Below are 17,164 nucleotides of genomic sequence, written 5' to 3'. Positions count from 1 at the left end.
AACTAAATGTGACACACAAGGGCTTCTCCTGGCCAAACAGGAGTATTGTTCATGGGGTCTACGCAAAGGTTGAAGGTTGATCTCTGTCCTGAGGAAAAGTTGAACTAATTCTGGACCCCAAAAAGTTTCTTTCCCTGGTAAATACCAAATCATGGTTACCCTGGATTTCACCTCTGAGTTAATCTTTTACTACATTAATATCATCTTATAGATAGTGGATAATCTTATTAAAATATAACTTTATGGGGATCCCTGGGTGGCTCAGTGGTTTAGAACCTGCCTTGGGCCCAGGGCGTGATCCTGGAGACCCAGGATCAAGCCCCATATTGGGCTCCCTGCATGGAGCCTGCTTCTCCCTCTGCCTGTATCTCTGCCTCTCTCTCTGTGTTTCTCATGAATAAATAAATAACATCTTAAAAAAATATATATATATAAAACTTTATTCCCTAGAAAGGCTTTGTCCACATCAGGTGTAAGAAGCCTGTTCACCAAGATCTCTCATACCAGGTTTCTCATCATGTCTTTCAGTTTGCATACAGATGTTGAAGTGAGTCTTCCAAGTCTTTTATGTCTGCAGCTATCAAGGCTGACAAAGAATATATTTCTCATATTTTCTCCTTCATCACCATTGAATTACCCGAAACTCACTGTATTCTTTGACCTTAAAACTCCCACCGAAACAGCAATTATAGTTGTCACCTGATCAGTCTGGGTCCAATAAGGAGACAGAAACCATACAGTGATTTAAGTGGAAATTTAATATACAAATTATTAAACTTTTAAAAAGTAACTATACAATATTTTAAAAAATTCTATGTGGTACAATACTGAGAGTATCTAAGGAAAGACAAACTTGGGACAAACCTCAGATTCATGAAGAAAATATAGCTGTAGCCTACCGGATAGCAGAGAAGTTTTCTGTTTTGCTTGAGTCAAAGGTGGTCTCTGATTGCTGGTCAAGTGGGAAGCAACATTCTAGGGTATGAGTGGTATGTAGCCAAGTTGTAACAGGTGATGGAATGCATGGGCATGCAGAATGAGGAAGGGTGCAGATGGGGAACAGATGAGCCACAGCCAGTGGCCACGTACATGGATGCCCAGAGACAATGGGCGTGCATATGTTGGTAGAACGTCTGCAAAGGGTAGAGTCCACATCCAGAGGTCCACAGGAATGTGATCAACAGGCTAGAGTTTCAAGATCATCAAGGGACTGCATTCTTGATGTGTGGCTAGTGCAGAGTAGGACCAGATGTCCTCAATTCCACTGACCATGCAGCTGCTACAAACAGCAGAAGATTCCTCTCTCCTGAAATCTCCCTCCAACACCCTTGGCTGAGAAAGCTTAACATTGTGTTTTCTGCAAAGGAGAAATGCTCAAAGAAATTTCTTCCATTATCATAGAGTATGTATCAAAGGGTGAATTTGGAACTGAAAGGCAATAACCTGGCACAGTGCCCCTACACTGAACTGTAATCATTGCCACTTCCAAAGTCCCAGCTACTGGTATGGTAAATGTTGGATTACATAGGAAGACATACAGTAAAGTCAGAAAACCAAGGAATGTAAAAAACAATAATCAACACAGAGACACAAAGGAAGGTCACACAATGTAAGACAGCTGGCTTTCCCGCTGGTCCATTTAGAGTATTCATCCATGCAAGGCGCTAAACTACAGCAGCCATCTGGTGATAGGTTAAGCCCATTGCCTTCCATCCCTGGAAGCACCTTTCTAAAACAAAACCTCGGGCAGCCCGGGTGGCTCAGCGGTTTAGCGCCACTTTCAGCCCAGGGCGTGATCCTGGAGACCTGGGTTCGAGTCCCATGTCAGGCTCCCTGCATGGAGCCTGCTTCTCTCTCTGCCTGTGTCTCTGCCTCTCTCTCTCTGTCTCTCAATGTGTGTGTGTCTCTCATGAATAAATAAATAAAGTCTTTATAAATAAATAAATAAAACAAAACCTCAAAACCTTTCACCAGGACTTGCTTTCTCCAACAACTTACTCTCTCCACCATGAGCTCTACTCACAACCCATTATGGAAAAACATCATATAAGGATTGGTAAATGTCTAATGACAAAACTGTTATCACAAGCATCTGAATAGAGAGAAGGAAAATAATTTGGGGGAAGCATTTCCCAAATTATGCATATCCCCACTTGGGTTAAACAATCAAAATAACCCTTGAAACAACACTGAAAAGTAAAGTGTAGAGTGGTGAAGGGGACCACTCCCAGGGCTACTCTGTGCTCTAAAACTTCTTTATCAGTCAGGGGTCATCCTGTAATGATCTTTTACAATGTGATTTTTTTTCCAATGATAGGTCTATATCATTTTTAATGGTGATATTTTGTTTCATTACATGGAAGTACCATAATTTATTCAATCTCTTAAGTATTTTCAGGTTGCTTGCAACTTTTATTATTATGAATATTTTTAGAATAAGTTCCCTTCTGAAGCCATCTTTTCCCACTTGTGCAATTATACTGTAAAGATAAATTCTCAGAAGTGGAATTATTAGTTCAAAGACAATGCACATTATACCCTTTGATACATATAGACAAATTCCTCTCCAGGAATGTTGCACTCGTATTTTTTCCCACCAACCACTGGTTTTTCCATTCCGTTACTGACACTGAGTTTTATTAATGTTTCACTGTGGATGCTCACCTGGATCACTAAGAAAGCAACACCTTAGTATGGTTTTATTTGATTTTGAATGGCTGTTCCATATGGAAACCATAACTTTAGGAAATTATAATGCAAGAAAAACTAGAAAGAAACATGATCCAGGGATACCTGGGTGGCTCAGCGGTTGAGTGTCTACCTTCGGCTCAGGTCATGATCCTGTGGTCCTGGGATCAAGTTCCGCATCAGGCTTCTCGCAGTGAGCCTGCTTCTCCCTCTGCCTTTGTTTCTGCCTCTCTGAATCTCTCATGAATAAATAAATAAAATCTTTTTTAAAAAGAAAAAAAGAAGAAAACATGATCCAAGGGGCTCCTGGGTAGCTCAGTTGGTTAAGTGTCTGCCTTCAGCTCAGGTCATGATCTCAGGGTCCTGGGATGGAGTCCTATATTATCAGTTTCCCTGCTCAGCAAGAGGTCTGCTTCTCCCTCTCCCCCACCTCGACTGCTTGTGTTCTCTCTCACTCTCTCTCTCTTTCTCAAATAAATAAAATCTTAGAAAAGAAAACATTATCCAAGTGAAGAAACCTATAAATAAACTAAGATACCAAAAAAGATATTATTAAAGATGAAAAAATAAATTGTGAATATATCTCTTCCTCCCAAATCCATCTATAATCCCAAACTAAATCACAATTGTGGGAGGTACTTGACAAAATAAGCACCTTCTAAAATCCCACTTTTATTAAAAGAGAAGCAGTGGTAGCCAGCTTCTGATAATGAACACCCTTGGCCTTCTGTAAGTTGTTAATTACTTCAGTAAATATTAGTTTTACTTAATCCTCTTTATTAAGACTATTTGAAGGACACCTAGTCTGGCTAATTTCTTATTGACAAACATTTCCCATTATTACACTTTACAGAGTTTCTCTACTACACGGGATTTCTTATGTCTACAGATTGCATTTTTGCTAGTTTTACCACATGCACATTGTTTGGAACATTTCTTTTTTATGCACAAACCAATGAATGAAGATTCTCACTGAAGAAGTCCTATCCACACCATTTAAGGTAGCTGCACTGCCACATATAACCTTAAATATTTAGAAGTTTTGAATTCAATTATGAAGTTGTTTCCTTACGTGAACTCCAATGACCATGAAATATGTTGCCGTTAAATCCCTCTGTCATAGTTGGCATAACCTGGGCAATACCAGCAAGAAATAAACTGCCAAAATATCAGTAGTATAACACAATACATGTTTATTTCTTACTCAAGAAAAATAAAGTCCAACAGAGGTCAGATAGCCATCTTCTACCAATCAAGCCTGGAACAGCCTCCAAAGTCGCCATCAAGACAGAAAAGGTGCCCAGAGGGACATCACAAGATGTTTGTAAGGGCCAGGCCGGGAAGGAGCTTATATTACTTATGCTCACGCTCTGTTGCTTGGAACTCTATCACATGGACCAGCTCTTAACTGCAAGGGTTTCTGGGAAATGGAGTCTTTATGTGACCAAGAAATGGAACCAGCTGAGACAAACACACAGCCATGCCTATAAAGTTAACACTCGACAGAGCTTCTTCCTGTGTAGAAAATCTAATGGAATGGACTAATATTCTTACCACGTTAATAACATGGGTTTCATTTCTGAGCACTCTTCTGAATATCTTTCCAGTGATACTCCTTTACTTTGCCACTGCAGCATGTGACAGCTGATGAGAGCTTTGCAGAAGTTCTTGGGATCCACAGTAGAATGCTCTTAAGAACCCCTGCTTGAGTGCTGCAGGATGACATCATAGGTGGCAGTATTTTTGTCCTTTGCTGCCGCAGGCCTTCTAGGAACTGAGTAAGCCTTTATTGCCTGGAATACATAGACTTGCTTGCTTTCCCAATTGGCTCATTTGAGAATTACATTGAGACTGTTTCTGTCCTTTCATGCAGTCTTTGTTGAGCAAGAACGTCTGAGCTGTAGCTAAAGCCCTGGCCATGCTCGTGACATGTATATTGCATCTTACCTGCATGAGCTCTCTGGTGAGCAAGAAGATATGAGTTGCGACTGAAGCCCTTCCCACATTCTTTACACTTATAGGGCCTCTCTCCTGTGTGCACTCTGAGATGCACATGAAGATCTGAATTCCGACTGAAGCCCTTACCACACACATCACATTTATATGGTTTCTCTCTGGTGTGGTCTCTTTGATGTAAGTGAAAATATGAGCTATAACTGAAGCCTTTACCACAGACTTCACATTTGTAAGGTTTTTCTCCCGTGTGAACTCTCTGATGAGTGTGAAGAACCGAACTGTATGCAAAAGCCTTTCCACACATATTGCATTTGTAGGGCTTCTCCCCTGTGTGGACTCTCTGATGAATGTGAAGGTGTGTGCTTTGGCTGAAGCCCTTTCCACACTCACCACACCTATAAGGCTTCTCCCCTGTGTGCAGCCTCTGGTGGACTTGAAGAACAGAGCTTGAACTGAAGCATTTGCCACACTCACTGCATTTGTAGGGCTTCTCTCCAGTGTGGACTCTCTGGTGGACAAGAAGATTGGAGCTCTGATCAAAGCCCTTCCCACACTCCTCACATTTATAGGGCTTTTTCCCTGTGTGTACTCCCTGATGAATACAAAGAAGCGACCTAAATCCAAACCCCTTCCCACACACATCACATCTGTGAGGCATCTCCCCTGTGTGGACCCGGTGATGGTTGTGAAGAGACGAGTTGCGCCTGAAGACCTTGCCACATTCAAGACATTTATAGGGTTTGTCTCCCAAGGGTCCTTTTTGATATCTGGGAAGTTCTGAGCTCTGCTTGCAGCCCTCTGCCCACTCTTGACATTCATAAGCTTTGTCTTCTGAATGAGTTTTATAATGAACAGTAAGATCTGAGCTCTGACTAAAGTCCTTTCCACACTGGTCACATGCACAAGACTTTTCTCCTATGGGAGTGCTGTGATGAACAGGAGGGTCTGCACCATCTATGAAGCCCACACCATAGTTATTACATTTAACAGGTTGGGCTACCACAGGGACCACGTTATGCTGTTTGACTGTTGATTCTGTAGCCAAGTGTTTTCTACAATCAGTGGGTCTACAAGGTTCCTCTTCTTTACATTCTTGGGAATCACCATGATCACATGTCTGACTGACGCCATCATCACATTGAGCACATCCATACAGTTTCTTGTTCACATGAATTCTCTCATATTGTCCTTGAGAATTCTGGGGCTCAGTCATCATATTGGCTCCCTTCCAAGATTCTGGGGTAAGGACTTGTGTCAGGCCTTTCCACGATGTGCCATCTTGATTTTCTAAATTAATGGCATTTGTTATATAGTTTTCATTTTCAGAAATCTGAAGGGAGACTCTCGCCCACTCTTCACAGAGGGAAATATCTTCTAAATATTGGGGACCCTCTCCTTGAAGATTCATGACATGCTCCTGACTCACCGGTAATTCACTGATCCTTTGTTTCCAAATCTGCCAGAAGTAGAGCACTTCTTGTGAGAGATAACTCAACCCTTTCCCCTGAAGATGTGAAATGTTGTTTTTAATCCTGTCTCCTATGAGGAGAAAGAGAATTTGGCTAAGAAAACAAGTAAGTCATACCTCCAGAGGTTTTGAGAAATGAAGTAAGATGGGGTGGGAAGTTGCCACTGGCTTCTATTGCTATAGGAAACAATAAGAATCACAGTACTTCTAATCCATGAACTGCCAATTAAAAATCAGATGTTGCAGGGAAATCAAAGGAAATTTTGGGAACAATTATAAAGAAATTCACTCTCCTGCTGTAAGAGCAGCTGATAAGACACCTTTAATCATTTCGCTACAAAAGGAATGAGGAAGGGATACCTGGGTGGTTCAGTCGGTTAAGCATCTCATCCAACTCTTGACTTTGGCTCAGGTCATGATCTCAGGGTTGTAAGATTGAGCCCCACATTGGGCTTTGCACTGAGCATGGAGCCTGCTTGGATTTTCCCTTTCCTTCTCTCTCTGCCCCTCCTCCCACTTGTGCTTGCTCTCTCTCTCTCTTTCAAAAAAGGTACAGGGAAGGCTCCCATATGATTCATGGTGTATTTGTGTGTACAGATAATAATGTGAGTGCTGGACATGGTAACAGACACAAAGACCTTCCAAGATACCATATGAAATTGCAGAAACAAGCAACAAGTCTTGTCTCCTGTTAATGTCCCTTCCTTCACATTATTGTCACATGAGGTGGGAATATCATGTGTGTTTCTTACAACCTGCCCAACTGTATATAGTTGGCCTAAAACAGCACTGGGAACTGATATAGGGATAATATTGTGAAATATGGTCCTGGGGTGGTGGGGGGAGGCACATGTACACCTTTGAGGCAGGCTTAAAGATACACCCTTTTCTCTGAGATTTTCTGGATTCCACAAAGAGATAAAGTGATTTTTTCTTTTATTTATTTATTTTTTTAATAAGTAACCTCTACTCCCAATGTAAGACTTGAGCTCAGGACCTTGAGATCAAGAGTCGCATGCTCTAAGATTCTGTAAACTATTTCCTTAACATCTTTTCTTTAAATAGTTGCAGAACCTCAAATAGCTATGACTATGAGAATGGGCAATGTGGCACTGTCAATGGCCTGGCCCCAGAGAAGGAAGATTTGTACTACAGGGCCACAAAACATAGGGAGATGAGGTAGAAGAGGGTCGTCACATCCTTGGTTCCCTAAAATGGGCTTCAGAATGACATGAATACTATGGTCAAGACCATCTGGACACTGCTTCTGGCTCAAGGTAGTTTCTGAGTCACTTTATTGAGAGTGATGTAGTTTGTAAGATAGTATCAGAGAAAGGGGGACTTGGAGCTACCCACAAGGGGCCTAAAGGAGCAGTTTTCCAGTTGTTTCAACTGTATCCATAGTAAGAAAAGCATTTGTACTGTGACCCAGTATGCACAAATAGACTGTTAACTACAACACTTTTATCAGCTAATACTTACCTTACTAGGTGTAATGTACTCTGATAAATTCTTTTGTGTTCTGGTCCATTAATCTGTCTTGCTTTTTAAAAGCTGCTGATTTTGATAGAGTAACTTGATTTCAGACTCACTGACAGTTGAATCCTGCAGACTAGCCATATGTCTATAATCTATAGACACAGTGGTACTTAGTTTCATATGGTTATTAAAAACACAGGGTCTAGGGGCACCTGGGTGGCTCAGTTGGTTAAGTATCTGACTCTTGATTTTGGCTCAGGTTATGGTCTATGGGTGGTGAGATCGATCCCTGAGTCAGGCTCCTCACTCAGTGGGGAGTCTGCTTGAGATTCTCTCCCTCCCTTTCCCTCTGCCCCTCCCCACTCTGCTCTCTCTCTCTCTCTCTAGAAAAAAAGCAAAACAAAACAAAACCCCATAGGGTCTAGAACCAGATTAGGAGGGTTCATATCTAGTTCTTACAAGCTATGTGACCATGGGCAAGTTATTTAACTACTCTATGCCTCAGTTGTTTCTTTTGTAAAAGAAGGAATAGCAACTATCTTATAAATTAAAAGGTAATACATATCTGTATATGAGCCTCTGAGAAGTAAAAATTAGATATTTATCAATGAGAAAGCAAATAAGCTGATACTCCTATCACACTCACTATACACAGATCCTGGTTTTGGTTCCTTGAACACTAGTTTGCCCAAAGCACTGGTTTTTCTCTAGAAGCAACCAAGGGACCAAGGCCTGTGGTAGGGTGTGAACTTTATCAACCTCGCTTTGAGAAACATGAGAGCAGAATGGAAACCTAGAGTGAAAGGAAGCCAGGATGGTCTCGCTAACGGTATTAGAGGCCCATGGGGCCAGGGGGTGCAGGATGTGAGGGTTCCCTCACCAACACTTCACAAGGGGCCATTGCTCACATTAATCTATTAAAACTCACTAACTTCAGGGGTCTCCTTAGCATGTGCATCCCTCAGGTATTCTCTCCAGTGGGCAAAGTTTCTCTTTGTCCTCCAACTGGAATGCTCTATCTGGTTTGAAGCTGATTATTTGAGGAAACAGGACCAGTGGTTTGCTGCTTAGTTATAGAGAGTTGTTGTCCTCACCCACTGAAACAAGGTTCCTGAAGTTCTCCAGCATCACGTCCTGGTACAGGCTTATCTGGGTCTTGTCCAGTAGCGCCAACTCTTCCTCGGTGAAGACCACAGCCACATCCTTGAAGGTCACAGTTTCCTAAAACATTGAGCACATGCCAAATGGACCATCCACAGACGACCAGTGGCAGAAGAGCAGAGCTGGAAGATGTGTGGGTCATTAGGTTTTATCTTTCTGCTCCAAACTCTCCAGTTTAAACTCACTTTGTAGTGCTGGAGCCACCATTCTGCAAATCAAGCTTTCAATCTGAGAACTGGCTCTACGTGAGGTTCTGTCTGCCCCAAGGGGGCACAAGAGGAATTCTGCAAGGTTGGGGGAGAAAGAAGGGACTTGCTCCTGCCTGTTTGCCTTCTGTTCTGGTGTTACTGTTGGTGGCAGCAGTCCTTCTGGGTACCAATAGCTGAAGTCTGGGTCCTTGGCCCCTAGGTTTCTTCGCTGAGCTCAGAGACACCAGCCAGCCAGCACCCCCTCCTCACAATTCTGCATTTCAGCCCCACAAGGCCCCCCCCTCTAACTTCTCATAATTCAATCTCTCCCTTTGGTTCCCTCCACCAGGTTAGTAGTTACTTCCCAAAGTTGGTACTCCCATAATAGAGTTCTCTCTTTACCCATCAGTGTCTTGGCTCACAACTCCATGCCTAATCAACAATTCTATTGAATTCTTCCTGTTCAAATAGCCAGTGTTCAGGCACCTGGGTGGCTCGATAGGTTAAGTGTCTGCCTTCAGGTCAGGTCATGATCTCAGGGTCCTGAGATGGAGCCCTGCATGGGGCTCTCTGTTCAGTGGGGAGTCTGCTCATACCTCTCCCTCTGCCCCTTCCTCCCTGCTTGTGATCTCTCTCTCAAATAAATAAATTAAATCTAAAAAAAAAAAAAAAAAAAGCCAGTGTCCTTTTTATCCTGAATGGACCCTTACTAGTACAAAAAATTGAGAAACAGAAAAAATTCAAAGTTTTGTGTAGGCCAAGTTTCTCTTCTTTCCTCTGCATTGCTTATGTCCCCATTAACCATCCACAGTCACACAAAGAATGTTCCAGTAAACATCCATGAACATCTGTCTTTGAGCGCTTATAAGAGTATTTTTATAAAATAAATTCCTAGACCAGAGACTACTGAGTTACTTGGGTATGCGTATTTTACATTTTGACTGATATTGTCCAAATTGTCCTCCAAAAAGGTTGTGCTGATACATTGGCCTAGTAGTGTCTGGGTGTTCATTCCCTATCATACATCAAGACTGGATATTTTATTTTCTCTGTCATGGCAAATTAATCTATTTCTATTGGACTAAGCAGATAAGGCAATTAAGAGCGTTGGCTGCCAGACTTCTTAAAAAATAAAAAGGAAATTATGGGGAAAATTGGGAGCATTTGGGTATCAACTAAGTATTAAAAAACAGTGGAATCAGTAGTGGAATTTCTGGCTCATAGGGTAGTTCTATTTTTAATTTTGGAGGAACCTCCATTCTGTTTTCCATTGGGGCTGCACCAATTTTCATTCCCACCAACAGTGCATAAGGGTTCTTTTTTCTTCACATTCTGGCCAACACTTGTTATTTTTTGTGGTTTTGGTTTTAACCATTCTGACAGGTGTAAGGTTTTTTACTTGAGAGAGAAAGCGAGAGTGAGCGAGTGATCAGGAGAGAGAGCACAAGCAGAGGAAGGGGCTACAGGAGAGGGAGAAGCAGAATCCCACTGAGCAGGGAGCATGACACAGGGCTCCCTCCCAGGACCCATGATCCCAGGCCACTGGGATCATGACCTGAGCCAAAGGCAGATGGTTAACCAACTGAGCAACCCAGGTGCCCTATCACTGTGGTTTCAATTTGCATTTCCCTAATGATGAGTAATGTTGAGTGTCTTTTCATGTGTTTGTTGGTCATCTGCATGTCTTCTTTGGGAAAATGTTTGTGTACTCTGCCTATTTTTTAATTGGATTATTTGGGATTTTTTGGTGAGTTGTATAAGTTCTTTATGTATTTTGGATATTAACCCCTTATCAGAGATAGCATTTGCAAATATCTTCTCCCATCCAATAGGTTCTTTTTTGGTTTCTTGCTGGTTTCCTTCTCTGTGCAAAAGCTTTTTATTTTAGTGTAGTCTTAATGGTTTAATTTTGCTTTTGTTTTCCTTCCTAGAGGAGACATATACAGAAAAATGTTTCTATGGCTAATGTCAAAGAAATAACTGCCTATGTTTTCTTCTTGGATTTAATAGTTTCAGGACTCACATTTAGATCTTTAATCCACTTTGAGTTTATTTTTATGCATGGTATTTACCCAAAGGAAATGAAAATACTAATTCAGAAAGATAAATGGACCCCTATGTTCACTGCAACATTATTTACAATAGCCAAGATAATGGAACCAACCCAAGTGCCCACTGATATAGATGAATGGAGGATAAAGAAGATGTAGTATACATCTACAGTGGAATATTACTCAGCCATAAAAAGGAGTGAAACCTTGCCATCTGCAACCACATAGATAGATATAGAGAGAATAACACTAACTGAAACAAGTTACTCAGAGAAAGACAAATATCATATGATTTCACTCAAATGTGGAATTTAAGGGGAAAAAACAAACGATTAAAGGAAAAAAAGAGACAAACAAAAAACTAGATTCTTAAATACAGAGAATAAACTGGGGTTGCCAGAGGGGAGGTAGCGGGGAGGTGGGGAAACAGATAAATGGCATTAAAAGTACACTTATGGTGAGCACTGAGAAATGTATGGAATTGTTGAATCATTACATTGTACACCTGAAACTAATAAAATACTCTGTTAATTTTATCTGAATAAAAATATAAATTTCTTGAGTGTGATGACAATAATGTGGAAATGTAGGAAAACATTATTCTTAATAGATACATGCTATAGTATTAGGGATGAATAATGATGCCTGAAATTTATTCTCAACTGGGTCAGCAAAATGAAATATAGATATTATGTGTGTATATAGGTGTATTATGTACATTTGTGTAACTGTTAACAACTTGTGAATATAGGTGATTATGCATTACACTATTTTTTCCATTGTTCTATACATTAAAAATTTCCAAAATAAAAAACCGAAAACAGTAATCTAGTATTAACAGTCATCCCCTGGGGATCCCTGGGTAGCTCAGTGGTTTAGCACCTGCTTTTGGCCCAGGGCGTGGTCCTGGAGTCCCGGGATGGAGTCCCGCATCGGGCTCCCTGCATGGGGCCTGTTTCTCCCTCTGCCTGTGTCTCTGCCTCTCTCCCTCTCTCTCTGTGTCTCCAATGAATAAACAAATAAAATCTTTATTTTTATTTTTATTTTTTTAAATAAAATCTTTAAAAAAAAACCCCAGTCATCCCCTAGCCAAAAAAATAAATAAATAAAAATTTAAAATACTATCACTGCACTTATCACACTACCCAGTTACATGTTCTCTCAATAGACTCTGTACCTCAAAAATACTTCCAACTAAAGTTGTGAGTAGTTACAATGTATTTCACAAATAATTTATTACTAGCTATTGTTCAACAACCAAAACCTGACAATTATTTTTTTTTATTTTTTTTTTAAACCTGACAATTATTAAAAAAAAAAACTGGGGAGAGGCTTTTGAACTGCATGTTTGTGTACCCTCAAAATTCATATGTTGAAATCTTAACCCTCATAGTGACAGTATTAAAAGGTGAGGCCCAGAGGGAGGTAGTTAGGTCATGAGAGTGGAGCCTTATGAAGGGGATTAGTGCCCTTCTAAAAGATTTGCTAGAGTGCTGACCCCTTCTGCTATGTGAAGACACAGCAAGAAGAGGACGAACTATTAGTCAGAAAGCGGGCCTTCATCAAACACCAAATCTACCAGCTTCTTGATCTTGGATTTCTTAGTCCTCAGAGCTGAGAAAATAAGCGTCAGATGCTCTTAAACCACTCAGTAAGTTTTACCAGCACTGCTTTTCTCAGTGGATGATGAAAAAATGGAGTTGGAGTGAGTGGACCAGGAAGTACAGATACCCGACAGCCCACGTAGGACAGACAGTAGGAAAAAGGGGTTAGGAATGCAAGCTCAACCAGCCTAACTTCCTTCTCCTTTCTTGGCTCCAACTGTCTGGCAAAACAAAACACCCATTTCCCACCACCTTTTGCAGCAGGGTGGGTCCCTTGCTGGGATCCTATGCAGAGATTGCCATATGATGCAAGTACAAGGACAGTCCAAAAATATTAATAAACCAAATTTATAAACCAATACAGATATAATCAAAGACTATTTTTTTAAATTTTTATTTATTTATGATAGTCACACACACACAGAGAGAGAGAGAGAGAGAGAGAGAGAGAGGCAGAAACACAGGCAGAGGGAGAAGCAGGCTCCATGCACCAGGAGCCCGACGTGGGATTCGATCCCGGGTCTCCAGGATCACGCCCTGGGCCAAAGGCAGGCGCTAAACCGCTGCGCCACCCAGGGATCCCTAATCAAAGACTTTAAAATCCTTTTTTCTCAGCACACAGTATCATCTATGAAGTCTTCCTGTAAAATCTGGAACCTAAATTTATTCAAGCACATAGTGCTTCCACTTACAGAAAACGTTGTACCTAGAGGAACCCATTGAATTACACCAAAAAGCCAAAAAGAGGCATTTTTGAGATAAGGGAAAGATGATTATTGCCAAGGTATTAGATGATACCAAAGAATTACTGATAATCTCAGCCATTTTTTTTTTTTTTTGTATTTTCAATAGCAATAGCTACACTTTGCAATTTGGCAAAATTCCCTCATGCTCCCCAATTCCACTCAAGGACCAGTGTGTATTTCCTTGCCTCTTGACTTTGGATTTGGCCAAGTGATTTGTTCCAGTTCTGAGCCTGGGCCTTAAAAGGTCTAGCATGTTTCCACTTATTTCCTTGGTCCTCTGCCAGCACCCAACACATCTACACTAACCAATACAAAAACTGCTACCATAAGCAGAGCACTACCAAATAAATATCTCTGGCACTGACTTTGGGATCCAGCAGCAATACTTTGGGAAACTTATCAGAGGCTGGAGAAATGGTAGGGTGATACGGTGTGGAATATTTGGTAAAACAGCTGCTGGCAGTAATGTAGAAGAGGGAAAATGTACCTAATGGGACTCAGTGTGGACTCAGGCAAGATAGTTTCCAGGCATGGGCACCTGGGTGGTTCAGTGTTTGAGCATCTGCCTTTGGCTCAGGTCATGATCCCAGGGTCCTGGGATCCAGTCCTGCAAAGGGCTCCCTGAAGGAAGCCTTCTTCTCCCTCTGCTTATGTCTGTCTCTGTGTGTGTCTCTCATGAATAAATAAATAAAGATCTTTAAATTAAAAAAAAAAAAGATGGTTTCCAGGCAGAGGAAATGAGTGAGAGCTCATTTATTTTAGCTTGCACACAAGCTACTCTAAGAAAGTAATGAGCTCAGAACAAAATCAATATAAAATGAAATAACACCCAGGATCTTTTAAAATGTTTGGGACATCAAACTCTTGGTTTCAGCTCAGGTCGTGATCTTGGGATCATGAAATCAAGCCCTGCATCAAACTCCATCTCAACATGGAGTCTGCTTAAGCCTCTCTCTCTCAAATAAATAAACCAACCTTAAAATAAACAAAATGCTTCGGGAAAGAAAAAAGGAAAGTGAAAGAGATAGATTAAGCAGATGTGGCAAAATGCTGAACCTGCATTATGGGTACTACACACAGAGATTCATAGTACTATTTTCTCTTTTTGTGTATTTTCATAATTAAAACATTTTTCATGATTTAAAAAAAATCCTTGTTCTACCCTCTGATAGCCTTTTTTGATGCATCAACTTGGCTAGACTACAGTCCCATTATGGAAGCAAACATTAATCTAGGTGTTACTGTGAAAATATTTTGTAGATGTGATTAAATTCCATAATCAGATGACTTGGGAGGAAGACTATTTTTACATAATCTGGATGGGTGGGCCTGATCCAATCAGTTGAAAGGCCTCAAGACCTGAACTGAGGCTTCCCTAAGAAAATAAATTCTACCTGTAAACAGTAGCATCAGTCTAAGAGTTCTAGCCTGCCCTGGGACTTAACAATTTGCCTAGCCCTCATAGTCATATAAAATAAATCTCTTACAAATCTCAATATATATCTTATACTGTTTCTGCTTTACTGGTTGAACCCTGATGGATATGGATACATACACACTCAAATCTTGCTACTTCTGTGGACTGGACCCAGCGCTACTCCATGTGTAGTCATGTACAGGCACTTGGATGCTGTGGCAATACAACATTGCTCTAAGAGTTTCTGAATGCTGGGCTCTTGGATGGCTCAGTTGGTTGAGTGACCACCTCTTGATTTTGGCTCAGGTCATGAGCTCAGGGTAGTGGAATCCAGCCCGTCAGTCTCCATGCTCAGACTGCTTCTCTCTCCCTATTTTTGCCCCTCCCCCACCCACACTCTCTCTTTAAAATAAATAAGTATTTTTTTAAAGGGGCTCTGAACTCTTACTCTTGATTGCTATATTGATCTGCTCAGTGACAAGCAGCTCGTGGACTAGCACTTGTGTGCAAACCTCACTTGGAGTAGCACTGAACTAGACATCTGGACATCTCTGAGCCTGTTTCTTCATTTCTGCAAAGGGAGTAAAACCACCTATTTCATGCAGCTGTTATAAGCAAGGTAAAGTGCCTAACAGAGCTGTCACTCAAAAATGGGCGACCTCCTTTCAGAGAATAGAGGTATCTAGCTCCTCGAAGTGACAAGACCAAAAAAAAAAAAAAAAAAAAAAGTGACAAGACCTTCAAGAGAGAGAAAGGAAGCCCTAACTTACCTGGAATTTAATCATACTGTCTTTGTCTTGGAAAGAGCAGAATCCTGTGAAAGCAGAACTGCAAAGAAAGAATCCATGAGAACGTGGGTTTAATAAATTGTGAGCGAATCCTGGTTTCTCCTTACCTGTACAATTTTCACACACATTCTTCTCTCCCAAGATACCTTCACCTCTCTTCTCATTCCCAACACACTCCATCCTACCTCCTCAAGCCTTGTCCCCTGTCCCACTCCATCCAGATTCTCATGGATTCTCTCATCCTATCTCCCTCCCCAAGCTTCTGGGTCCACACTGCCACACTTTTTCATTTCTCAGACTTGTGAGTGTATTGGCATCACCTATATCCTAATTAACTCCGGATAAGAGGCTCTAGAATTTCTGACTTGGACAGTGATCTCAGGATGATGGGGGACCTTCCATTGATTGCACTTTCGCATACAATGCTTATTCTTGTGTAATTAGGACCTGTAAGCTGAAGAATTTTCAGTTAGCTAAGATTTTAACTCTTGGCTTCCAAAATGATTTCTCTTTCTCCAGTACCTGTCCTTATCCTCAGGAGCCCTGTGACTTTTTCAAATATGTGACGATATACCTAGGACATGAAAGGCACATGCTCTGCTCTGGACAAGCTCACAGGCTACTGAACTAGGAACTCTCTAAGACTGTAGGTGGACTGAAACAGGTAGATGGAAGCTATGGGAACTTGCTGCTCCACAACCACTCAGTTCTCTTCTCCATCCCACCTGTATCAGGGAATCCCCCTTGCCCTCTACCTTCTGGTTGAATTCAGCCAACAGGAAAAGTCAGCAGGTGGTCAGGGGAAGGGACAAAAGTAAAGTCAGAGTTTTTATTCACCCAGCTCTTCCCTTGGAGGTTGCTTTGGACTGACTCTGTTTCATGTCCTTTGACCAAAGGTCATAGTGCCTGTCAGTGGCCCTTGTCTCAAATCTTTCTCCAGGTCTGGCAACCACTTCCTCCTTAGCCCTTCCACCCTAGGGATGGTAAGTTACCCTGCTATGACCAGATCTGGGATATTGCAACATCCTTTCCTGATGACCATGCCCTGCCTGCACTTTTATAAACCGTCCCTTTATTTTAAGCTCTTCTCAAGTTATCATTTTGACTGTGGTGTTTATTTCCTGTCTGATAAACTCTGTAACCATGGTGGCCTCTGGCCTTTCAGGAAAAACTTAGGAGTATAAAAATTCTGCCTTAGAATGGGAACCTCAAAGATTACAAAATAAAACCCCAAAACCAGGTCTTTGTCCTCTCTATCCTCTCCAGTAATGCAGTTTAAAACTATCTGTGGTAGGAGGAAGGGCAAGATGGCGGAAGAGTAGGGTCCCCAAATCACCTGTCCCCACCAAATTACCTAGATAATCTTCAAATCATCCTGAAAACCTATGAATTCGGCCTGAGATTTAAAGAGAGAACAGCTGGAATGCTACAGTGAGAAGAGTTCGTGCTTCTATCAAGGTAGGAAGACGGGGGGGGGGGGGGGGGGGGTGGCGAAGAAATAAACAAAAGGCCTCCAAGGGGGAGGGGCCCCGCGAGGAGCCGGGCTAAGGCCGGGGCGAGCGCCCCCAGGACAGGAAAGCACCGTCATGGAGAAGCAGGAGCTGCACCAACCTTCCCA

The 17,164-nt window shown here is 41.6% G+C and overlaps 2 protein-coding genes across 5 annotated transcripts in view; both read right to left on the bottom strand.

Moving 5' to 3' along the window:
* Positions 1-17,164, bottom strand: part of LOC140604053 (zinc finger protein 285-like) — a 37,381-nt gene that overhangs the window by 5,886 nt on the left and 14,331 nt on the right. For 2 of the 4 annotated variants that reach the window (XM_072774967.1, XM_072774974.1), the window contains exons 2-4: positions 15,529-15,586; positions 8,686-8,812; positions 6,071-6,183 (exon numbers count right to left, since the gene is read on the bottom strand). In XM_072774967.1, coding sequence (XP_072631068.1) covers positions 6,071-6,183; positions 8,686-8,812; positions 15,529-15,543 — 255 coding nt within the window. In that variant the 5' untranslated portion in view covers positions 15,544-15,586. Of the gene's footprint in view, positions 1-6,070; positions 6,184-7,594; positions 7,744-8,685; positions 8,813-15,528; positions 15,587-17,164 lie in introns of those variants that run through there. The other 2 variants (XM_072774982.1, XM_072774993.1) reach the window with 2 other exon arrangements.
* Positions 741-6,064, bottom strand: ZNF285 (zinc finger protein 285). The gene has a single exon (XM_072774953.1). It carries the CDS (start codon positions 6,050-6,052, stop codon positions 4,529-4,531), a length of 1,524 nt encoding a protein of 507 aa, XP_072631054.1. The 5' UTR covers positions 6,053-6,064; the 3' UTR covers positions 741-4,528.

Source organism: Canis lupus, chromosome 1 (assembly GCF_048164855.1).
Source record: "Canis lupus baileyi chromosome 1, mCanLup2.hap1, whole genome shotgun sequence".
NCBI lineage: Eukaryota > Metazoa > Chordata > Mammalia > Carnivora > Canidae > Canis > Canis lupus.
Note: the sequence above shows the minus strand (reverse complement) of the source record. Positions and strands in the feature narration are given on the sequence as shown.